This window comes from Carcharodon carcharias, chromosome 4, assembly GCF_017639515.1.
Source record: "Carcharodon carcharias isolate sCarCar2 chromosome 4, sCarCar2.pri, whole genome shotgun sequence".
Lineage (NCBI taxonomy): Eukaryota > Metazoa > Chordata > Chondrichthyes > Lamniformes > Lamnidae > Carcharodon > Carcharodon carcharias.
Window position 1 is genome coordinate 75,176,171 of NC_054470.1, and position 26,154 is coordinate 75,202,324.

Genomic DNA, 26,154 nt, shown 5'->3' on the forward strand with positions numbered 1-26,154 from the left:
GGCCTCCCTCTCTCTCCTTTTGCTCCACACGGGCAGGTCCAGCAGCAGCAGCAAACACCTTCAAGTGCAGGTCCAGCAGCAGCAGCAAACACCCTCAAGTGCAGGGGCAGCAGCAGCAGCAAACACCCTCAAGTGCAGGAGCAGCAGCAGCACACAGCAGAAGCAACAACCCCAAAGGCAGCAGCAGAAACAGTTGAAACACTGAGGAGCAGCAACACCAACACCACACACCTTCTCTCCTCAGTATCAGGAAACCAACTGAATCCACAATTACCTCCACGAGATCATTAAGAAAATGAACTCTTGATACTCTTTCGAGTACAAACCTGTTTCCATCTGTTTCAGATGAAGTTACATGTTTCACAGTTTGCCATTGTGAGATTTGAACTCTTGATCTTGGGGTTACAAACCCAGTACCATAACCACTTGGCTACTTAGGCCAAGCTCTATTCCTATTGATGAGGTGCTTAAAATCATTGCTGGCTCATTAAGAGCCTGTCCCCAGTAAGTTTTTTTTTTAATTGTTAGTGTGGCTGCCGGACTTCTGCAGCTGTCAGGAATCAGACCAGCTGAATGGAGTCAAGGACAGGATCAGCTGTTAATTTATGTGAGAGGATGCAGCTTGAAGTGGCACCAAAGAGGCTGAGCATGGCAAAGAGGCCCTATCCCATTGTATAAAAATTCACTGACATTAAAGAATGTGTCACCAGTCTACCCTGTCACAGCTTTCAAGCCTCCCACTGTTCTACCAAATGTGGGAAATTTCAGTTTTGTCACCTTTTGTCCTAAAATCTGCAAACAGCAGCCACAGCAATGGCTGCCAAAGTGAGGCACAACATGGCCCCGCTTTTTGACTGACCCCTCTCCGTCCCCATGTTTTTTGAATGTCAGGCCTATCCCTTGGACATTTAACTTCCTGACGCGGTCAAATAGCAGCTGCTTCCTTTCTCACATCAGGAGTGAGTTCGCACCCTGGAATTGAACGTCTCTCCCGATTCCCACCTCCAACTGGAAAATTCAGCCTTTTCTCTTAACAAAGCCCCACATAGCCTCACAAATTTTGAGTGTCAGTGCACTGAAAAAGTATAAGATCTTTGCCATTCCACTGAAGTAAAAAGGGACAAAGCAAGCACAAATACCACATTTTGCTACTATAGGCTAAAAATTCATTAAGGCCCATTTTCTGTTGCAAGAGTCACAATTCCAATCTTCCTGCACCTGTTAGTGTTGAGGCAGATCATGTGCAAACTTGCTGCTACCTATATGTAGCGTTGGTCCAAGTGAGATCTGCAATGTTGGCAATCTGGGCATTCAGCAGGAGTATGTGCTGATATCATGTGGTATAACCAACCTGCTCCTCTTAAAGCTAGTCTTCACCTCTTAAAGGTGAGCTTCACATAAGGGAGCTGACTACTGGCTGCATGTAGGAGCGGCACAAATGGACCATCAAGCAAGAAAGAGGGCTCCTAAGGTCACAGATGCATTGCTGGAGGTATTAGTCATGGACATGTATAGGAGCAGAGTGGACATGTTTCCACAGGGGGTTAGAAGACCCTCAGGACACACCTCAAAAGGAGGTGGGAGCAGGTGGTTGGGGAGATCAGTGCCCGGAGTCTAGCCCCAAGGGCCTGGCAGCACTGCGATAAGAAGTTTAATGGCCTCACACAGATTATCAAGTTCTGGGAATGTATCTTCAAACAATGTCATACCTACTGCACTACCAACCTCATGCCATCAATGCACCATGCCCCCGTCAATCATCCATCAGCAGTGTCTGATACTCAGGACTCAGTCTTAGCAGCTAGATACCCCATCTCACCATCACACACATTCCAATGACACCGACCTCATACCCAGCTCCTGCAATTTCCACATATCTCCCAGCTATTCAGCTGTGGCTGGCACATCATTCAAAAAACATGGAACCCAATCGATGAAATTCTTAACTCTCTCTTAAAGGACACATGAGTTCTAGCTGCCAGGAACAGAGCAGAGCCAGTGGGCTCAAGGACAACTGCAGCTCCTGAGCCTAATAAAGGAGATAATTCTCCACATCATGGGTGGTATCTGGCATCACTGAGAACATTGAAGATAATGGTATGCCCCTTCTCAACTTCTAGTTCACCATTATCCTGCTTTCTGGCATGAAATGCAATTGGCAGATGGTGTGACCATGGGCCACTTGCTCTCCAACCCACCCCCAACACCTTCTTTCAACCCAACCTTCCCATTTTTCATTTTCTGCTTTCAGGCAACCAAGAACTGCCCAGCCACAGTATCCTCAGCAGGAAGAGAGAGAGAGAGAGCAACAGGACAGCACTGATGAGGGGGCCCTGTCATTTGGTCTGACATTTGCGGCCACCAGCTCAGATACTGGCACTGTGCATAGTTTAAAGGGTAGTATAGAGTCAGAATAAGCACATGGTGAGTTATTGAGCATGAATGAGCAACAGTCAGGCCAGGGAAAAATTATAGCATGTGTACCAGGTCACTGGAGAACAAGGTCACAGATGGGTTCTGTGACACGGACTCAGTTGAGAACTTAGATGGAGCAGCATACAGGCAAGCATTCATAAGCATGCACACCAAGATGCTGAGTGCATTGGCAGGGGTGCTAGACAGCCAGACTCATTGTCAAAGAGCATTGAGTAGTTCAGCTCCAACCTGGCAAAGGATATCAGGCAGAGCTTGAAGCCCATCCTTTTCAACATGGAAATGGCTCCTAGTCCATAACATTGTCACATGAGGGGAACATGTCAGGGTTTTTTTTTCACACTTCCAAAAATTTCTGCAACTTCCACTGATCTCCCTGAAGCGGCATGCACGAAAGAGGGCACTCCTGGTTCAGGGAATCCCTCCCCCCACAACCTGCACAGGGAGCACACAGCGCTTTCAAGCAGACATCACGCTAGGCATGTCTTAACTGGCCCGTCCACATAAAATAGTAGCGCACCCCCAATTGGGGGCGCTGATCGGGAATCCACCCGCCCGCTCCCACATATGTTACATTGAGAAAATGTTTCCCAATGTAACAAACCAATGTCTTTTACACAATGTTTCCTACAGCACAAAGGCACATTATTGACCACAAATTGTCATAGATTAGGATGAAATCAATCAACTCTTGGAAAAATTTGGGTTTATCAAGAATAGTCAGCATGGATTTGTGCTTGACAGAGTTCATTGATTTTTTTGAACAATTTACTTTCTATATAATTAATGGAACTGCATTGGCAGATGTATGTTGGATTTTCATAAAGCATTTGATAAGATCCCACATAAGATGCTTGTAATGAGCACTAAGGCACATGGTATTAAAGACAATTTAGGATTACGAGATGACTAGGCAACAGGAAGTAAGGTGTAGGGTAAATGTATGCTTTTTTGATTAGCTGGGTATGAGTCACGAGGTGTCTTTGGGATTTTTGAAGGAACTATTTATATAAATATTTAAGCACAGGCAAATAAGGAACAGCATCAAAAACTCTGGGAGATACCACAATTGGGCTCAGCAAACTGAGGAATGCAGCAGAACAAAGATAGGTTAGATGAAGGCAGAGGAATGGCATATGCATATGTGAACTGTAAGGAGGATAAGGTAGAACTTCAGAAGGACATAGACAAGTTAGTGAATGGGCAGAGGAGTGGCAGATGAAGTTAAATGCAGAGAAGCTTGAAGTGTTTTGTTTTGATAGAAGAACATGGAGAGACAATATAAAGCAATGAGTACAACTCTAAAGTGAGGGCAGGAGCTGAGGGATTTGGGTATATTTGTGCATAAGTCTTTGAAGTTGGAAGGATAGATTAAGAGAGTGGTTCATAAAACATACAGTACCTTATGCTTTATTAATAGGGGCATAGAGTACAAGAGGAAGGAGGCTATGTTAAGCTTGTATAAAACAATGGTTCGACCTCAACATAGGAAATGGAAGCAGGAATAGACCATTCAAACCCTTGAGCCTGCTCTTCCATTCAATGAGATCATGACTAATCTTCCAACTCAATACCATTTTTCCTGCACTATCCCCATGTTCCTCAATAACTTTAATAACTAGAAATCTCTCTATCTGTGTCTTGACCATACTTAATGACTGAGTCTCCACAGCCCTCTGGGGCAGAGAATTCCAAAGGTTCACCACCCTTTAAGTGAAGAAATTCCTCCTCTTCTCAGTCCTAAACCTCTTGATCCTGAGACTGTACCCCCTGATTCTAGACCGCCCCAGCCAGGGGAAACATGCTTCTGACATGATCGCTTTAAGAATTTTGTGCCTCAATGAGGTCACCTTTCATTCTTCTAAACTCTAGAGAATACAGTTTCCTCAGTTTCACATCATAGGACAATCCCGCCATCCAGGAATCAGTCTAATGAACCTTTGTTGCACTCCCTCTATGGCAAATATATTCTTCCTGGGGTAAGGAGACCAAAACTCCACACAGTACTCCAGGTGTGGTCTTAGCAAGGCTCTATACAACTGCAGCAACACTTCTTTAGTCCTGTACACTCTGGTATACTGGAATATTGCATCCAGTTATGGGTGCCACACTTTAGGAGAGATGTGAAGACATTAGAGTGCAGAAAATATTCATGGGAATGGTCCCAGGGATGAGAAACCCGTATAGATAGATTGGAGAATTTGGGACTGTTTTCCTTGAAGAAGAGAAGGTTGAGGGGAGATTTGATAGAGGTATTCAAAATCATGAGGAGTCTGGAAAGAGTAGAAAGGGAAAAACTGTTCCCACTGGTGGAAGGATCAAGAACAAGAGGGCACAGATTTAAGATAACTGACAGAAGGAAAAGCAAACACATGAGGAGAAGTTATTTTACGAACTGGAATGCACTGCCTGAGAGTGTGTGGGAGGTAGGTTCACTCAAGGCATTCAAGACAGAATTAGATTACTATCTGAAAAGGAAGAATGTGCAGGATTATGGGGAGAAGGCAGGGGAATGGCACTAGATATATTGCTCATTTGGCGAGCCAGCACAGGAACGATGGACCACATTTCATCCTTCTGTATGTAACTATTCCATGATTTTGTGATTCTGTGAATATAACACTAGGATGAGATTTTTTCTATCTTTGTATAAATAATCTGGATTTGGGTAGAGGGAATGCAATTTTGAAGTTTGCAAATGATACAAAATTTGGCAATGCAGCGTATAGTGAACAAGATAGTAGCGGGCTTCAGGAGCGGACAGACTAGTGAAATGGGTAGATACATGGCAGATGAAATTTAGTGGATCAGTGTGAAGTGATGCACTTTGGAAGAAACAACATGGAGAGACAGTTTAATCTAAATGGTACAGTTTTGATGGGGGGAGGGGAGGTGCAAGAGCAGAGGGAGCTGGGACTGCAAATTCACAAACCTATGAAGGTGGCAGGGTGAGCTGATAAAACAGTAAATCACGCATTTGGGATCTTTGCCTTTTTAAATAGGGGCATTGAGCACAAAAAGGAAGCCATGCTAAATCTTTATAAATAATTGGCTAGGCCTCAAGTATTGTGTACAATTTTGAACACCACACTTGAGGAAGGAAGTAAAGGTCTTGGGCAGAGTGCATGGCATGAATTGTAGACAGGTGGTGGTCATTAACTTGGGGTTCACTTGTGCTCATATAAATAGACACAGAAGCTTGGCCTAAATAGCCAAGTGGTTATGGTACTGGGTTTGTAACCCCAAGATCAAGAGTTCAAATCTCACAATGGCAAACTATGAAACAATGTAACTTCATCTGAAACAGATGGAAACGGATTTACTCAAAAGAGTATCAAGAGTTCAAATCTCACAATGACAAACTATGAAACAATGTAACTTCATCTGAATAGGAACAGATGGAAACGTGTTTGTACTCAAAAGAGTTAAATAGACACAGACTTCATCTGTAGTTGTGGGTTAGGAGGAACTTGCTTGTAATCTATAACTTTGTAAGTAAGTGGTTATGAATGTATAAAAATTGGCTCCAGTGATATCCTTTACCAACTGGCTTTCTGGAATATGACACTGAGGGGGTTAAGCAGGTATGAGGGACTTTTTATGCAAAGACATTGGAGAAGCTAGGATTGTTCTCCTTACGTGAAGGGAAGATCTAATAGAGGTATTTCAAATGATTGTGATTATGATAGATAAAATAGGGTGAAATGGTTTCCTCTTGCAAGTAGATCACTAACAAGAGGTCATGGAATTGAAATCATTGGCAAAAGAATAAGAGGAGTAACAATGAGAGATATTTTCATACAGGTCTGTTAAGATTTGAAACCTGAAAGGGTGGTGGAATTGGATTCCTTCTGAACTTTCAAAAGACAAATGGGCATGAAGAGATCCAATTTGTAGGTTTATGGAGTGAACACAGTGGTGTGGAATTAAATTGGACTGGTCTTTCAAAGAGATGGTATGATCATGATGGGTCATAGCTATTTTACCCTGCAAGATTCTATGAATGTATTGGTTAGGTCACAGTTGGACTATTGATTCCAGTCCTGAACACTACACTATCAACAAAATATTAGAGCCATGAGAGGGATATAGCAGATATTCATGAGAATGATACCAGATATGAGAGATGACATTTGGAACAAAAATCTAAAATTGTCAATTTTAGATCATGAACTCTCTCCACCATCCCCACCCCCTTTCCGATCCCCCCTTTTTTTCCAATAATTTATATAGATTTTTCTTTTCCCACCTATTTCCATTATTTTTAAATGTATTTCCATTCATTGTTTTATCTCTACCTTTTAGCCTTTTTCGATTCCTTCACCCCACCCCACCCCCACTAGGGCTATCTGTACCTTGCTCATCCTGCTTTCTACCCTTAATGTCACCTATTAGCACATTCCTTAGATAATATCACCACCTTCAACACCTCTTTGTCCTTTTGTCTATGACATCTTTTGGCTACCTCTACCTATCACTGGCCCTCTATCCAGCTCTGCCCTCTATCCAGCTCTACTCACTCCCTTAAACCAGCTTATATTTCACCTCTCTTCTATTTTTACTTAGTTCTATTGAAGGGTCATTTGGACCCGAAATGTTAACTCTGTTCCTCTCCGCAGATGCGGCCAGACCTGCTGAATTTTTCCAAGTATTTTTGTTTTTGTTTTGGATTTCCAGCATCCGCAGTTTTTTGCTTTTATCTAAAAAAATCTGGGGCTTTTTTCATTGAAATAAGAAATTAATTGGGTCTCTGGATGAGATTTACAGAATTATGAAAGGCTTTGAAAGGGTAAGTGGTGAAAAATTGTTGCTGTTTCTGTAACAAGGATTCAATCTTACCATTAGAGGAATGAAGGGGAAAGTTGGAAGAATTATATCACCGGGTCATAGGGTGAGATTTTACAATCTCACCCGCTGCTGGTACCATCTGGCCTCGCCAAAAGTCAATGGACTTTTGATTGGGCTGCCACAACCCCGCTGCGGATCTCACCACAGCAGGGCCAAAAAATCCCAGCAATAGTGGCCAGGTTTTACACATCCTTGGTAATGAAAATCAGTTGGAGCGTAAAACTGCTGGGTTTCTATTACCTGATTATTAGTTATAAGAACATTGGATGCTTTACCAAAAGTAGCCATTGAAGCAGAGACCATAGTATACTTTTTGAATGATTAAATTATATATGATTCAAATGGGATTTGGGAATTTTTAAAAAAAATGTATACAGGAAAGGGGATCCTAACAAGAGCTCCAGCTGAAGAGCCAGCATCAGCACAAATATGGTGGGCCAAATGGACTCCTTCCATATGATTCTGTGACTGAGTAAAACATGTTTTAATCTGGTTGAATTTAAGTGGGTGAAGTACAGAGTACTGTGTGTAAGGAATTGATGGTGACCACCTTTCACTGAATTGTTTGAAAATTACAGGCTGAAATAATGAATAAAATGAAATATTTGATAGTTGTTACATAAAAAGTTTTAAATCATTACAGCAGGTTTGACCAACACGTCATATCAGGACAATGTAAGGGAGCTCTGCATCCCAATTGACCTATGTTAATTTTAATTTACAAGTGGCTGAGGTTTCCACTGGCTATAAACAAGGAATCTGTTTAATTCTGCAATACTATCTCTTTGGTTGAGCACAGTTTCATAACACTCTCAAATCTTATTCACAAAATGTTGTTTTCTGATGCACTAGACATGTTCTGGAAGTTGCATTTTATATAGTTTACTGTTAGGAAGATAAGAACATAGAACTTAAGAGCAGTAGTAGGCCATTCAGCCCTTTGAGTCCGCTCCACCACTCAAAAAGACCATTGCTGACCTGGCTTTGACCTCAACTCCACTTTGCTGTCTGCCCCCATTACTCTTGACTCCCTTTTCTATCAAAAACCTGACTAACTATGCCTTGAGTAAATTCAATGGCCCAGCCTCCACTGCTTTCTGGGGAAGATACTTCCACATACTGATGACCCTTTGAGAGAAAAAATTTCTCCTCATCTCTATCTTAAATTGGTACACGTTTTATTCTTAAACTGTGTCCCCTAGTTCCAGTCACTCCCACAAGTGGAACATCCTCCTAGTATCTATCAAATCCCCTTAGGATCTTATATGTTTCAATAAGTTCACACCTCATTCTTCTAAACTCCAATGGTCAGAAGGGAAAAAACAGTTTGGACCAGTATTCTTATTTCCCAGTTTTTACTGTTTTTTGCTTCTGAGTGGGCCTAGCACCCAATCTGTTCAACCGTTCATCATAAGATAAACCCCTCCTTCCATACTCTTTGAGTAGTACCATAAAAATTAGTTAATTTGAACAAATGTGGTAAAGTAGAACAGATTCAATAAACCTTTGGAATACAATATATAAGAAATTTGAGACATGACATATGGAAAGTGTAACTTGCTTGTGACCAACAAGGGACTTTGGACTTGTGGTTCCCAAAGCTGTCAACGACTGAAAGTTTTCATATATAATTTCTGGGTCTGGGTGCAGACCAATTGATTAAAATTGATTGCTATGATTAGTCAACAACTCCATTAATGTTGTATCATGTGACCACCAGCATGGTAGAAGATAAACTAGGTGAACCCTTGCCTTTATTTTGCCAAACAATTCCTATGTTCCTATCCTTAAATGAGTGATAAGAGCAAAATTCTATGCAACTTCATCATTTTATCTTTTTCTTCTCCTCTGTTTCCAGACAGTAGAGTATCCATTTCACCTCAGGTCCCCGCCAAAACCCCCCTGTATCTAGTTACCAGGAGGTGTGCAGGAATAGACTTTCTCTGCAGTTTTCCTCACAGAGTGAAAAAATACAGAGACCCAATATCCCTGCTCTCTGTCCTGTTTCCTGTCCATTGTGTCTGGGAAATGAATTCCCTGGGTCCTGAAAACTTAGCTATAAGAACTTTGTGTATCAAGTCACAAGATTTAATAAGCTGGCTCATCTTTTCTTGAACTGATACCACCTACTTGGCTTCCAACATCAATCTCATTCCAGATGATATCATTAATTAAGGAACCATTTAAAAAGTTTGCTTCAAAGGTCCCTGATTACATATTCCGCAAATCTTTTTGAATGAAGAAACTCTCTTTACTCTCCTTATTCCTAACGTTGTAATCTTTAAATTGTATGGCCTGGTGTTTGGAAAATCAAGGCCATAATCGTATTTTCTACAACTCCACAACACAGTGCTTTGGGATAAAAACAGAAAGTGCTAGAAATAGTCAGCAGGCCTGGCAACATCTGCAGAGAGAGAAACAGAGTTAAAGTTTTAAGTCAAATATTATACTACTTCAAAATTGAAGAAATTGCTTCCCTGACAGTGTGAGTGGACTAATCTTGGGTAGGCCTATTTTGTGAAATAAAGATATGGTGGAGGGGTTGGGGTGGGGGGTGCGGGTAGGTATAGTCACTTGTTTAAAAACACATAAATGACATTGGAAGGTGTTTGGCTTGCAAAGTTGTTTGTTAGTAACATTGCGCTAGAGAATTGCAGTTGAAAACATATCGATAAAGGTTTGGTTAACTGCCTTGCCGATAGGAAGCACTGAGCTTTCTGTTGGGTTGACTCACGGTTGACTTACAGAAATTCTTTAAATACTGTAATGATTTTCTTAATTTGTAACAGTTTATCTGAACTGTTAAAGAAATTGGCCCTAAATTTCTCCAGGGGTTCTCTCAATCTCAACCCTAAGCAGTAGAGACTTGGTAGGACCAGTCTCAGTGGGAGACAGGTGAACTATTATGGAATTTAAGGGTCTTTTCCTCATTTGTCCCCTGATGGTGCATCTACTTAGAAATGTAATTAGCTTAAGTGACATCAGCCACAACAGATTAGCCTGGCTCCAGCGATCTGGAAAGGATTCTTAAATGTTATGCAGAATTAAGAAGAAAAGCAGCTTCTTGAATATGTAAAACATGATATGATATTTTATCAGTAGGACATGTCAAATACATTTGAGGCCTAAATAGAAATAATGTATTTATTAACATCACTCATTTGCTCCACAGAGGGCCAGCATATCCACCATCACGTTTAGTCCATCTAAAACTTTGCTGCCCTGTCCTACCCCATTCATCCGTCAACCCCATGCCTGCTGAGTTACATTGGCTCCTAATGGCCCCAGTCCTTCAAATTTAAAATTCTCATTGTTATATTGAAATCCATTTGTGGCTTTGCCCCATCGTAGATCTGTGATCTCATCCAGTAAGCCTCTGAGAGATCTGCATTCCCTTAACTCCAGTCTCTTGTGTGGCCCCACCATCAGCCATTTAGGTACCATTTAGGTTCCTCCCTTAAATCATCTCCTTTGAGATACTTAAGTAACATAGTGCTGTAACCATTTCATGATTCTATTCTATATTACTTAAAACCATTTTTGATAAACTTTTTATCACCCCATTTAATCTCTTTTTGATTGTGGCCCATTTTAGTCTGTTTATGCTGCTTTGAGATGCCTTTGGATGCTTTCTGCATTAAATATGAACGCAGCTGTTGTTACAAGTAATAACTAATAGATAATAATAGATAAAAACATGCAGATTGCAGCTGGGAAATAAACCTGAAAGAGGGAGAGAGTTACACAGTTTTAAGATTGTGGTAAAGAATGAGCATAGGAGATGATATAATGAGCCTTGATTTCAACAAGGTGATGTAGGTGGTTGGGTGGGAAGGGGTGAAAATGCATGCTTGGATGGTACGTTTGAAGTTTAGGAGGAACAAAGTTCATAGAAATTGTGAAGTAAAAAGAGTTCAAAAGGTTCCGGAATAAGAGGCTAAAGTTGAGAGAATTAGAAGGAATTTGAATTTCCAAAAAAGGTCTTGATGGCTTTAAAATATGAGGATTTTGTGCAAAAGTAACTCTTATTCTCTAGATGCAAAGTAAAGATAAAAGATCCAAAACTTGTGATGCTGGGCCTCTGCACCCTATAAGTTGCCCAGATATTTCTAGGACTTCTTCTGATGTGAGTGGACCACTTGCGACTGAAGCATAGAAATCCCAAGCTATTGAGACAGTGTTAATGTTGCAACATCTCCTTCATCTCAGTTCCCTGTATGTCTGCTTGTTGGAGATCCTTGATAGTACTCAGCCTGCTCAACTCTGAGATTGGCTTAGAAGCAAACCTTTGGAACATGCTAGGTGGTAGGACAAGCAGGTTGGGCATATCAACTCAAAGCTTTCTAGCTTCTGTTTTGGCACAGTAGCCAGGAAACCCTGAAGGCAATGGCTGATATAGCTGCTGCAGGCATTACAGGCCCGTTCCAGCAGTTGATTTTCTTCACTCATTTCGTGTGGTTATAGCAATATCTGAAAGTGAAAATGTAGGCACGTTTGGCCTGGTCAGACAAGAATGCACGTGTACCCGTGATGGTGGGTGTGAAGCCCCAAAGAGACTAGTAATCCTTAAACTGTAGAAAATGTGATTGTGAATGTTCGATCAAAAGAAATCATCCAAACGGAACGGAGCTGTATTAGAAATACTAGAAGCAGAAAAAGCAAAAAACCTTGTAATATAATAATTAAAATAAAAAATAAATTGTATAACCATTTTACTGAGAAATGACACAATATTGAACTAATGTCTTCACAATTTATTCTCATTAAACAGTTAAATTGCCAGGTATAAGAACATACATTGACCCTCATACCTATGAAGACCCAAGTCAAGCTGTTCATGAGTTTGCCAAGGAAATAGATGCATCATGCATCACTATTGAAAGAGTCATTGGTGCAGGTGGGTTAGATGATAAGAATCCTTGTTACATTGTTAGGTCCTGTGCTACTATAGTAAATCAAGTTACATAACATCACAACGTCTTATTTCTCTTTCAAGGTGAGTTTGGCGAGGTGTGCAGTGGCCGTTTGAAGTTACCTGGAAAAAGAGAATTCCCAGTAGCCATCAAAACTCTAAAAGCTGGTTATACAGAGAAGCAGCGCAGGGATTTCCTTGGTGAAGCAAGTATAATGGGGCAATTTGACCATCCCAACATCATCCACCTTGAAGGGGTGGTCACGAAAAGTACGTAACCTTCCATACCTTGTCTACCAAATGAATAAATCAGACACAGTACTATGAAAATGCAGATTGTGAAGCAATTACCATATCTAGAAATGTAAATCATAAATCATTATTTTTAAAGCCTATTTGGTTTCAAAACTTTAATTTATTTCCAAAGCAGAATCATGCATTCTGCATATAAGTATATATATATATATATATTAAAATATGCATCTAACTAACCTGTATGATTGTGTGTATTAAACTTGGTTCTGAAAAAGCTGTTGGATGTGTGAATGATGAATGTTTTTCCACAAAGTACTTTGTTAGCTTGTTCAACATTGGGTCTGAATTTCACATTAACTGCATAAAATCAAGAAATCAGCTACTATATTAAATTTGTGCACATGGGCCATGCAATTTTCTATTAAAGCAAAGAAGTTTAAGACTAGATCCCTACCAATTGTAGAATGGCATTACTATAAAAGTATAGTAATGTTCTAATTGCCAGAATGATATTCATAACTGTAGTTACTTTATTAGGAATAAACCTCAAGTTCAGACAATCTTTCAAATGTATTGGTATATTTTGTGGGTCTCAGCTATTAATGTATGTTGCTTTCTTTTAGTCAATTAGTAAAAATGAATTTCCATTCAGATAGCCCAGTGTCAGAACATTCTCCACATGAAACAAGCACAGCTGTCCATAACATGTCAAGGCTGACAACAGAATATTTGCTTATAGATTTCACACTGAATAATGTTATTAAACTTCCAATGGTACTAAATAGTTAAGTGATCACTCTATTATGTTTGCTTCTTAGTCCAGAGACATAAACAGTTTTGTAATTCAGTGCAACACCATTTTCCAGCATATGTTTTCAATTGCATTTGCAATATTACAATTGTTGTCCTTATACTGTTCTTCACCAATAACCTGTGCTAACAAGCATTACTGAACACCCACACTATATACATACATTATTCACAATAATATGCTGTGAGGTACTAATTATATACATTACTAAAGCAATATTTGTGCTACTAACTTTGTCAAACATTAATCAGCTAATTTGTAATTTTACATTAATACATTCTATGTTTTCTCATTTCAATGTTACTAATCATTAATTGCTTGTAAAGCATTTTGGAAAAATGAAACCATTGGAGAATGTTTCCTTAAAACAGATACAGTAAAACAACAACACAGGAATGTGGAAAATTACATTAAGTTTTGAAGAAATACTTTTGAATTCTAAGGTGTTTATGAATAATGTACACATTGTTGCAGTTGTAAAAAATAAAATCTGGTTGACTTCCTGTGTTAATAGCTACAGCAACATGCATTTTATTAACTGATGAAGACACCTCAGTGACCGATTACTCATTTTTTTTTAACAGGCTCATTGTTTGTTTGTATCTGAACGTTGACTCACAGTCTTTAGACATTACAATTGTGCATGATTGAAAAAGAAAGAGTTTGAGCTGATTTTTGGTCCTGAGTTGGGAATGTAGAGTTGAGAAATTTACCATCTGCACAAACCTGACTCAGGAGAAAGTGCTCCGAATAGTTGGATTTTCACTCCAGGGATGGGGGTGTGGTTGCCAACTAGAGCTTGGCCCGCCACCCCTGGAAAGATTTCAGAGGCAGCCACAGAGGGGCAGTCAGCTGCCAAATCCGCCTGGTTAAAAGGCCTACCCTGGTGCCCTGGAACTCCAGTTGTAAAAAAAGGAGTACAACCAAAAATAGCCCTCACCCCTCAGGCTCTCTCAGCACCGAAACACTCCCCAAGGCCTCTCATACCCTCTGTGCCAACCTATGCCCATCTACACACGTCCCTTGGCCCCGCATTCCTCCATGTCAACAAATGCCCCTCTACCCACCCTCCATGGCCCCCATACCCTCTGTACCAACTTCATTCCAACCCACCAACCCCATGCACCCTGATGGCCCTTTATAGCCCCATGCCAACTTAGTGCCAACCTATGCAACCCAACCAACACCCTTTGCCCTTACACACTCCATGTCAACTCACCCAGTATCAACCATAGGTAGGCCTCAGTAGCCATGGTGAGATGAAGTAAGGTTCTAAGAATCTATTATAGATGTCACAAAACTTAAATTAAAACACCCTCATTGATAAAACTTTGTTTAATACATTTAATCCCCTTCAAGTACTTAATCCCTTATAAAACAAACATTATCATCAAATACTCAATCCCTGAGAAAAACAAACATTTGTATTCATAGTTTCACATCAAAGACTGCTAGCTCTCTTTGTAGCCACTTGGAGCTGTCAATCAAGGAATTAACTTGCAGGCCCCTACTGCGATAATGATAGGTTGTGGAAGCAATCAAGAAAAAAAAATACACTCAGAGGCAAACATTGAGTGAAATTGTATGCACAGAATATTTTCAACTATAGGATGGCTTTTTTTTCTCAAAACTTAAAGGGCAGGAGCTTCAAATTTCTTGTCATCTTGCTAGTTCCACACTGCTTATCCACTTTATGTGCACATTCATGTCTACTCTTAATAAACCCAAAGGGGCATCTGACCTTTTCAAAAGGGTACCTGATCTCTCCAAAAGGGCGCCTTATGTCTCCAAAGGACTCTGAAAGGTTCAGACTTTTTCCTCAAATGTCTAAAGCCCATAAGTCATGATTCTGAAACTTTGATGACCAAAATTGCTTCTGTTTAAAGGCAGCTACATTTTTAGATGTGCCGTTGCCTATGTGAACTGCAGATAGCCAAAATATGTCCCGTTCCCGTTTCTATGACCCCCCCACCCCCACCACCCTGGTGAAAATGATTGGGGTCAGGACATCCAGGTTCTATGTCCCAGCACCATTTTGCTTAAGGTGTGGAGCCCTTGCGACTTTACAAAAAATCAGACCACAGTGTCGCTTTTTTCAAACAACACCGCTACACTGAACCTGACACAGTCCTACTATCAAATAGATAGTTTGAATGATCTCAGAAAGACAATGCTAAGCTTTGCTTCTTATATTCCCAGTTTTGTATACATATAAAATAATGTTACAGTGATATATTTATTACTTAGTATATTTATTCAAAAAGGTAGATTTATTAATAGCTTGATCCAAAGAGAATGGAGCCAAATTATTGACATGTCATGAAACATATTAGCATATAAAAAATACAAAACTTTAGATGTCTAGTTCATAAATAAATGGCTATGCTAAATGTTGAATGTTCAGGATAACAGCTCTCTGTTCATCACTTCAATCATACTCTGTTATCTGTGGTTTAATAAACACAAAAGTACAGTTGACGTGAGTTTTCATCTACATATTTTTTGGAAAATTAATTACCTTAAATAACTTGTTTTAATGCAACATACATGTAACCTAAGCTGCATTTTTTAAAAATATAAAAGCAGAATATTCTATTCTATTGGCATTCAATGTTGTTTTATCATATATCACACTCTCAATTTATTTTTTGTAATGAACCAATATATTCATTTTGAAGCCTATTCAAACAAACTGAGCTACAATGCTGTGCAAGACAGAAATATAATTCCAACCAATTGATTATCTATTAATGTACAGTTATAGTGACATCTGTTTTGCTTCCTGGGACAGCACCTCATTCCCAATCAAGTTTCTTAAGTCTTTGACACTACTGACATTGTGTCATAATGCTGATAGTTTGAAATAACCCATCTTCTCTTCGTACAATAAACTTGTCACCACTGTGCTGTGAATAGATTTTCTACTACAAACTTGAGATAGCTGTGGTCACAGAGGTATAAAAGAGGAGAGGAACAGAGACATGCAAATAGATATATATATATTTATTAAGTAGATCTCGCTAGCTAAATTGTTTTACTAAAGTAATTGTCTACAAACTAATCCATTATATGTTCATATGTTTGTGCACACTTCCTGTGAAACTTTATCATTAGAAATTGTTACATCAATATTTATAATAAGAGCTATCTATATAAACATGTCATACTGTAATTACACTCTCCCACCAGTAATAGCAATGCATTGTCTCAGTCTTACATCTCCTAGCTCCTGACCCTGTAGTACAGAGAAGCTCTTATGTTCCAACCATCTATTTTTCTCAGTCTCCTAACTCGTCATACATTTTGCTATTTAATTATCAAAAATGTAAAAATAATGACAGAGCATATGACTTCAGAATGCCAACTAAATTACTGTCCCAAGTCCAATTATCCCCAATCCTATAATTCTGCTTCACCTGAAGGCTACATTTAGACAATATGAAATTCCATAAGGGAATTTAGTAGTATATACTTTATATTTGCCTCATTAAACTGGGAAAATAATTGGCTTGGACAAATTAATTTTTCATTTACTAGGAACATGAATGGTATTGTTTTAATAATGAAATATACAGGTAGATATACTGAATCAGTGACCTAAGTACAAAGGCCACTCACCAAAAGCACTAATTCAAATGTAAATCTGCCATTATTTTTATTGCTGGTATGTTCATATTGCTCATCTTTTGGGGGTTGAGAGCATTAAAGGTGAATCACGTAGTGTTGAATTTCAGTCACATGTAGGTAAACTGTGTAAGTGGAGCAGATTCCCTTCCCTGAAGAACATTAATAAGCCATTTGGGTTTTTCCAACAAACTGCATGGGCATTTTCTAGTGCCCTTCCCCAATTTATGAATTAAATTACACTTGTCATTGTGGCATTAAGAAATCATGATATCAGAGTTGCTAGTCCAGTGCCATAACCACTGGGCTACTGCATGCTCATTGACCTGAATGTTAATTCTGTAATGAAGTTAGACTCTGTAAACCATTCATATAAATCAATTCTCAGATAACCTGGGGAAAGGAACATTCACTTCCTAAAGTGCTTATTTGCCTCCTTTCGCTAACTTTAGCAAATAAAGAAAGTGAGAGCAGAAAGGGTGAATGCTGTCAATTATATCACTAAAAGTAAATTAAGGAAAACAATACAGTCCTTAAGTTCACAAACATTTGCTGATTTGATGCAAACTACTAACAAACCAATGGAATAATTGGAATAAGCTGATGGACTTAAAAAAAACAAGCAATAACATGATTTTTTATTGATGAGCTTGGTTGCGTTACTCATATTATGATGCCATTATTTTGTATGAAATTATAGGGCTGATTTGTGATCTGACATTCCCAGTGGGAAGCACCATTCAGAGGGAGCGAATCTTGTGAAACTGTAGTTTGCCATCAGTTCAAGTTCACAGATGGAAAATCATTGGCTACCTGCTGAAAATTTCTCAGCATTTGCTCCTACAACCACATTTTCTATTTACCGAATGTTTCTGTAGTAATTTTAATTTTTTATATATATTTTAAGGTAAACCAGTAATGATAGTGACTGAATATATGGAGAATGGCTCTCTTGATACATTTTTAAAGGTGAGTTTTTTCACATTTCAGAAATTAAGTAATTGATCAATTGACAATTTAATGGTTTAATTGTTTCCTTATGAATTATTAATGGAGAGAAAATGATATATTCTCATAACATCTAAATAGTTCTAAATTTTAAAAATCTATGCAGTGGTTTTCATTTTATGAGTTAGTGTTCCTAATGTGCAGCCTTGTGGTCAGCACACCCAATTCACAGCTTTCCCACTTTTCTGCTCCTGAACATTGGGCTCGCCACATTAATCTCTGTGCCTAGTTGTCCATTCTGCCCTCCTAGCGTGAACCTCCTCATAGCGGATGCTGTTTTGTTACTTGTATCCCAGTATTAACATGTATATTTAAATTGCACCAACAGACTACAGAGTGTGAAAAAAAAATTGGATCACTGATGCAAGGTATATGAAAACGGCTCCTATTTTTATTAAGATAATTCATGATGTTGAATGAAACGGAGCCACTAATTGGAAAACTAATTATTTTAAATCAAATCTTAAAAGCAAGACTAGTTGATGATGTCACGTGTGCACTGGAAGAGGAATGCTCACTAATGCATATTGGAAAATCACAAGCATCCCATAAATTTCCATCCATTCCAAATCAATGCCTTAACCATGAGCAAGACTCTGCAACACCAGCCCAAAGGTATTGTTTGGAGATGCTCTGGCTGTGATTGGATAGGTAAGACTGGAACCATGCGAGGGTAGTCCCACTAAAATGGACAATGAAGGGGAGGTGTTGAGGATGGATAGTGTGGTCGACTGTGTCAGAATCTGCAGCAAGGTTGAGAAGGGCAGGGCGGGATAGTGCATCACATTAACAGTCAGAGATGAAATGTGGCAATTAAGAGGAATTCAAAGCAGATCACTGCACTTTTTATGATTTTTGGAAATTCTGCTGGAAAGTAAGGCAGACCCCCCCTTTGGTAAAGATGTCACAAAAAGAGGCAAAGGAGACATCCTCCGTCTTCCTTGTCTGGCCTACATGACAGTGGTTGACCTTTAACTGCAATGTGAATAAAAATGAAAGGAGAGTGCCAGCTTCAATGGAAAGGATAGATAATGGGGAGAATTTTCTCCCCTTCAGGGGGGTTGTGCGGGGGCAGGCGCAGGTGGGCCCGCAGCCAGTCGGTGCCCCCGATCAGCTGGGCGTCGCCATTTACATGGGTGGGCCGATTAAGGCCCACCCAACGTGACGTGCACCCAGAAGCACTGAGCACCCCGTGTGGGTGGTGGGGTTGCCTGAGTCGGGGACCGCGCTCTTTCGCGCATGCATACGAAAGAGCGCAGAAATCTCCCTGAAGCACAGAGGTGCCTCAGAGAGATTACTCTCACTTATGAAACATTGAATAAAGGTTAAAAAAAATTAAGGGCCTGTCTCCTCTTGTGAAACTGTCACATGAGCTGGGACATGTCCATTAATTTTATTAAACATTTTTCAAACACTTTAAAAACGTTCGTAAACCTGTGGATGAGGTTCCATGAAAAACACAAAGGCCCCCTGGGCTCTTCGCCTGCCCGCCAACCGTAAGGTTGGACAGGCGGCTCAGCTAATTGCTTTATTGGCTTTTTAAATGGCCTTAACAGGCCTTTGACAGTTTGGCGGGCACGCAGCCAAGTTGGCTGTGTGCCCGCCGAACTGAAAATCTAAATGACATGCGGTGATGTCGGGATGCACATCCAACGTCACCATGCGTCATTTTACACCTTGGCAAGCGGGCACCGCCCTTTCCTCGCCAAGCTGAAGATTCTGCCCAATAAGTATGAACTTGATTGAGAAGAATGCCAGTTTGAATTGAGGAAGAAGGATGCTAGGTTGACATGCAAGGATCTGGAGAAGAGCTGATATGAAATGCAAGGATTGGAGGAGGACTGAGTGCCTCTGGAGAGTGTGAATTGGATGGGGTTCAGTGGGCAGAATCGCCCCTGTTTTCACTAAGTGCAGTAGCAGGCAGGAAAAATTACATTTTGGGTTTTCACGTTGTATTGTCCAAAATCCATTGCATTACTTATGGGAAACACACTGTTTCCATGGTAGGTGGGCTCCCATTTTTCTGCCACACCATCACCATGCTGCTGCAGCATACCAGATGCCATATTTAAAGTCTAGCCATATGCACACATCTCAGTGCTTCCAGCCCACAACTGCTGCAAGGAAGATGTCCACGAAAGGCAAAAGGACTGCAGACCCCAGGTTTAGCGACTGGTCACTGGAACACCTTTTGGATGCTGTGGACCCCCGCTCTGGCCACAGGATGGGCAGCAGTGTGATCAATCTGGCTTGGGAGGCAATGGCGTCCGTGGCCACCGCCAACACCCTTCAAAAGAGGACAGCCAACCAGTGCTGCAAGAGGATGGATGATGATCTCCATTCTGCCAGGGTAAGTCACTCTTCTCACACTCTCAACTCTCGCACACTCAAACCCATCACACATTCACAGGGATCTCACTCATTGCCAGTTCAAGGGACAGCGCCACTCACTCTCAGACACATAACTTCATTGCCCTCATCCTGTACATGGGATTACTCACCACCCACATTTGCCAAGTATACTTATCATCTGGCCTGGCAGGCGTCCTTCTTACACTCTGTCCATGCCTATTCATGCAGGACAAGCTGGCACACAACAAGAGGGAGGGGTCGCAGACAGGTGGTGGAATTCCCGAAGTCAAGGTCCCCATGAACTTTGAAAACAGAGCCATCCAACTGTCCGGCGGTGATCTAGACTGGTCCTGTGCAGGCAGTGAGGTCTGTGGTGCTCTACCATGTGAGGATCCAGCAGCGCAACATCCATCAGACAACCATGCTGTGAGTGATGTGTCCTGCTTCACAGGCCACTGCCATGCACTAATTATCTCCCCTTGCTTCCGCAGGCACATCTGGGAAACAGCCGACAGAGTCCATGACCCAGGGCCTCCAATCAAGCCCCAAAGAAACCTCTGAAGAGGAATATGAAGGTACCCTCCCTAAAGCCCCATCACAGCGCTCAGCCACACCCTCCACCAGTGCAGAGACACACACCTCAGTGGGACCTAACTGTAGAATAGCCTTGGGATCACAATCTGGTGAGCACATCACCAGACAGCAGCAGGGACTTCCCAGGTGTCTGGCACTCAGAGGACTGCTGGAGGCCAGATTTTTGCTGAATCTGAGTTAGATGATGAGCCTCTGGACTCAATCGTGTCTCAGTTGCTGGAGCTGCAAAGGCAAGCTCGGGAACATCAGGAAGGGATGGCCGCTGCACTCCTCAGATTGCAAGGCACAATGGAGGAGTCTGTCTGCCTTCAGGCTGAGGTGATAGTGCCGGCATGCCAATGCATTGAGACCTTGGTCCAGGACGTCGCTCCTGCACTGCTGCATGGGCTCAAATCCATCATTAATGCCCTGGTTGGCTTCCAACAGTGTGTACCTGAGAGGGGTGCGGGGCAGCCCAATCTCACTCCAGCTACCCTTTCCCCTCAAGGAGTCAGCCTGGGGCCTTTGGGCACCCACTGGGAGGAGGATCAGCAGGTGTACCCCACAGGGCCATCCATCCAGGTGACTCTGGGAGTGTCCGGACCATCTGAATCCCCTGTTCATGTGACCTGAGCAGCTCCAGCTCCACAGGCTGAGGAGGGTGCCACTGCCAAACAGCAGGACCCCAAAAGTAGGCCGGGGACCTCCAGGTCTCGGCCTCCCAGAGGACAGCTGCCAAGGTCATCACTGACAGGGCATAACAGTCAGTAGGCTGCCTCCACCTCCACTGTGGATGTTGGGGGAGCACCAAGATGTAGTGGCAGGGTTAGGTAGGTTCAGATGTAGTTGCACAGACTGGGCACAGGTGTTAATCACTTGTACATGCTGTTCACTATTGTCAATAAACTCCCAACGATGCCTCCCTGCCTATGGTTCCATGTTCTGATGAACAGTGTCCTTGTCACTCAGATGTGAAACTTTTCTGCACAAGATAAAGGCAGGTGTCTCAGTCCAGGGCCTCTTCCCTGTGTTCTGTGCAGCCTTCAGACCAAAGCGATTGTCTGGCCTCACGCTCCAGGACACATTACTGATGTCTGTACATTGGCGGTGCTTGTCGTTGCTGCCAGAATGTCGTGGGCTGGCGCCACAGAGTTCTCTCATTCTCTCGACATGCTCGCAGCACCTTTAATGTGGGGCTGGCCCCTATCACACCAGCATCTGTGACCAGTGATGCTCTGCTCCTGATGGGGTCAGGTGCTCAAGGGAGACAAAGAGTCATGTGCTTCTAAAGTTTCATGGCTGCGATTCCATGATATGACCCTGATCACAGAGCATAAGTGAGCTGCCCTTGGCCAGACAAGATTCAGACATTCGCAGAGGCTATGTGAAGATCTATGAAGTATCCTCACTTCATGTCATCATCATCCTCCTGCAATTGAGTGACTATTAGGGCTGCATCTCCATGACAGGAGCATTATCACAGAGGGTACTCGCACTGCCATAAGCCATACTGGAGTCAAACATTCACAGATGCAATGTGAGCATGTATGGGGTCACCTCGCTGCATATCATCATCATTCTCCACAAATCTAGCAGCTATGACGGCCTCCTGAGCATGCCTGTCTCGTCCAGCCAGTGTGCAGGCCTCATCCCTGCCTTCAAGGACCTCCTCATCCCATTGGCGTTCTTCTCATCCGAGGGGACCTCCAGCTCCACCACAGCCTCTTCAGCCAGCTCCTGTCCCCGTTGCAGCACCAGGATGTAAAAGGTACAGCAAACGATGATGATGCGTGACACCCTCTGCAGACTGTATTGTAGGACTCTGCCAGACCGGTCCAGGCATCAGAGCCTCATCCTCAGCTTCCCAATGGTCTGCTGCACCAAGTTGCGAGTTGCAGCTAGAGCCTCATTATACCGTCGCTCTGCTGCAGTCTGAGGCCGTCGCATGGGTGTCATCAGCCACGGCCTCTGCGGGTAGCCCTTGGCCCCGAGGAGCCAACCCTGCAGCTTCTGCAGACCCTGGAATATGTCAGAGATCTGTGATGAATTGAGGATTTAGGAGTCATGCACACTCCCTGGAAACCGTGCGCACACCAGCAGGATGTGTTTCTGGTAATCTCACACCAGCTGCACGTTTAATGAATTGCGGTTGATGTAGTTGACCATGTGTTGTGATAGAGATCTGAGCGAGTTCAATCGATGACACACTGCATCTGTGGGAAACCCGAGATCTGGACAAATCCAGTCGCTCCTACACCCTGGCTGTCCTGGTCCCGGGCGAAATGCACAAAGTCGTGTGTCCTCGTGAAGGTGGCATCCGTGACCTCATAGATGCTTTTGTGGGTGGAAGAATGTGAGATCCCACAGAGGTCACCTGTGGAGCCCTGAAAGGAGCCACTGGTGTAGAAATTGAGCACTGTGATCACTTTCACGGCCACTGACAATGGATGCCCTCTATGTTCCTGTGGCTCCAAATCCTGCAGTAGCTGGTAAATGTAACCGATCAGTTCCCTAGACACGCGCAGTCTTCGGTGACACTGGTTCTCGGTTATCTGCAGGAATGAAAGGCGGAGTCCATAGACACTGGGTGTCGCTAAGCGCCGACCAGCAATTGCACACTGTGGCTCTTCAGCAGCATGTGCGGGAGCCCCAGCTGCACCTTTTTCCTGAGGGTACTGCTCCTCCCTCTGTGCAGCTAGATGCTTCAGTCTATCTCTCCTCCATCATCTTCCCTCTCTGTGCACCACAAGACGTACAGCTAGTTCACCAGGCTCCATGCTCCTGATGTACTCCTCCTGCAGGATGAAAGAGAGAGACACATGGGTTAGCATGGGTGTACTAAGAACCTGGGTCATGAGGACTCGAAAAGTCAACTCTTTTCTTCTCCGCAGATGCTGCCAGACCTGCTGAGTTTTTCCAGGTAATTCTGTTTTTCTTTTGGATTTCCAGCATCCGCAGTTTTTTGTTTTTATCTTTAGTACTAAGAACCTGTCCTGGTTAAGTGTGAAGGGCCCTTAACCCACCGTGGAGAGTGCTGGCCACCACTTGGACAGCCAGAGTTAGCGCACTGCATGGCTGCCCGAAACCCCACCCACCTCTGCCCCACTCCAACCAACAGATTGCTAGCAGCTTTGCCCATTGGACTGCATACTGTGCTCTCAGCTCAGGCGCAGGCATTCTCCTAACACACACTGCAAGGCTGCACTGTTAGCTTTGGGGAAACTGGTCCAAACCAGGATGCTGACATTGCAGGGGACTGTGAGTGCCTCCAGCAGCAACTCCTGCATGGCCAACTTTAGCAAGGAGATTGTATAATGGGTGCAGTCGTCCAACTGTTCTGAAGTCCACTAAAATGCTCATTAGTTTACAATCTTTGCTTGAGGGGTGAAAAGCTCTGGAGCATTTGGTGGCACTTTGATGCCTCTGTGTTGCTTGAATGAGCAGTTAAGCTAGAAGCCTGCCTCCAGTCATATCAATGTGGCTGCGCCTGAACTGTCTCAGTTATAAAGGAATAGTCACTTTATATAAGGTGTCCCTAATGCGTGGCCGTTTCCAACACCCCCTCTACAACCCATCCCAATGCTTGAGCGCTATATTCAACTGCAGGGCTGCCCTTGCCTCCGCCCCCACAACACGCCTCAAACTTGAAGTCCAACAGGCGACCCAGGCAAGCGCTGCGCAATGTTACTGGGTACTCACCTCCGAGTTCCCCTCAAAATGCAGCCCGCCAAGTGCACGCCTTTTATAGGCTGCTGTGAAGCATGTCAGAGTGTTTTCCCGCCGACGTGGGTGGACGATCCAGTTGGGCGACGGGGTGGGGGGGGAAAACGATTCCAGTGGACAGGCCTAACAATGATATGCAGATGTATTACAATGAGGTTCCCGACGTCCGATGGTGGGAAACACAGCCTGTCATGGGTGTGCTGAGCGAATGACTGCAAACTGATTTCACACCATCGTGAAACCAAACGCGCCATATTGTCCGCTGACACCATCGAATATTTCTGCCACCGGCAGGCATGGAAAATCCCGGCAAGTGTCTCTGAGCTGAGGCAGAGGGGAGATTAGAACTGGGAGAACTACTATTGAGGCAATTTTTCAGTCTGATTGACCTGCTGAAAATCCAAATGTTACTTTGTTTTTCCTTTCTTTAGATTGAAAATCTATTCATTGTGAAGGAGAAAAATACTTAAAATGCTAATTTCTCCAGAGGATCCCATCCCCAGAGCCCCCTCCGCCACACCACCCCCTACCCCCCCATCACCCCCCGCCCCCCAACTCCCAAGAAATGCTCCGCTAATTTTATGCTTTCAACATTTGGATTTGCTCTTTCAGGCTTTCATATCATTGTGCTTTTTCTGTCCAAGATGAAGTTATATTATGCATGCCTACACTGAAATTACAAAGTCTGGATAAATTACATGTTTTCATGTGGTTATTATATCAGGGCTCTTCTTCTGGTATCTGTTTATTGGGAACTCTGCTAACTCTCTTGAAGCACTTTGGGGCTTTTGCTAGTTTTCCAGATTTGTATGCATGTATATTTAAACAGCTAAATTCATTGTTGGTGGGAATTTTACACTCAGTGTCCTGTTTCCTGCCAGCAGGAAGTGGAGACATCCAGACTTGTTGGGAATACACATAGCTGAAATCCTGTCCCCATAAGTGAGGAAACTGCAACTGATAATGGGACTGTGTGTGTGTATATATATATATATATTTATTTATATTATATATATAATATAAACTGTAATGTTAATTGGTTGAAGTGATATTATTGGCGACTTGAAGTTGTCTCTCATCCCATTTAATCTCTATCAGTGCAAAATCAAGCAGGTGGCAGAAACATGAATAAGCCTGTACAATGTTCTTTAGTGGTTAGCTGGCTTTGAATTTAATGCCTCAAAAATTTATGAAGTCTTGTTTATTTTGACACAAGGATTTTTATACTTTAAAGGCAAATGTCTTTTGATGTGTGTTTGTACTTTCTGACCAGACTGGAAAAGCACAGCACTGATTTGTAAATTGACCAGACCTATTTCATTCTGTTCTTTAAAATGTTACCTAATTTTGCCTAAACTCTATTTAGTTTCTTCCAGGAAGCTGTTCCTACTCCCCACAGTTCACAATATCCCATGACTAAAAGGACATGCAGACAACCAGGTTCTGCAGGCGCACCTCTAGTCTTAATAATTTAGGTGACGTTAACAAATGAAAGTGTAACATGTCTGTAAGGTGGTGCTTTGTTTAATATTTTAACAGAGACATTACCTAATTTAAAATGGACCTCTTTCTTTGAAGGCACATCTCAATGTTTCTAGAACCAAAATACAATTCA

General features: G+C 42.3%; 1 protein-coding gene across 5 annotated transcripts in view; it reads left to right on the forward strand.

Moving 5' to 3' along the window:
- The window catches only part of LOC121276977 (ephrin type-A receptor 5-like), a 373,321-nt gene that overhangs the window by 295,712 nt on the left and 51,455 nt on the right, over window positions 1-26,154 (forward strand). For 3 of the 5 annotated variants that reach the window (XM_041185740.1, XM_041185743.1, XM_041185742.1), the window contains 3 exons: window positions 12,053-12,178; window positions 12,278-12,463; window positions 17,791-17,852. In XM_041185740.1, the coding sequence (XP_041041674.1) occupies window positions 12,053-12,178; window positions 12,278-12,463; window positions 17,791-17,852 (374 nt within the window). Of the gene's footprint in view, window positions 1-12,052; window positions 12,179-12,277; window positions 12,464-17,583; window positions 17,708-17,790; window positions 17,853-26,154 lie in introns of those variants that run through there. The other 2 variants (XM_041185744.1, XM_041185741.1) reach the window with 2 other exon arrangements.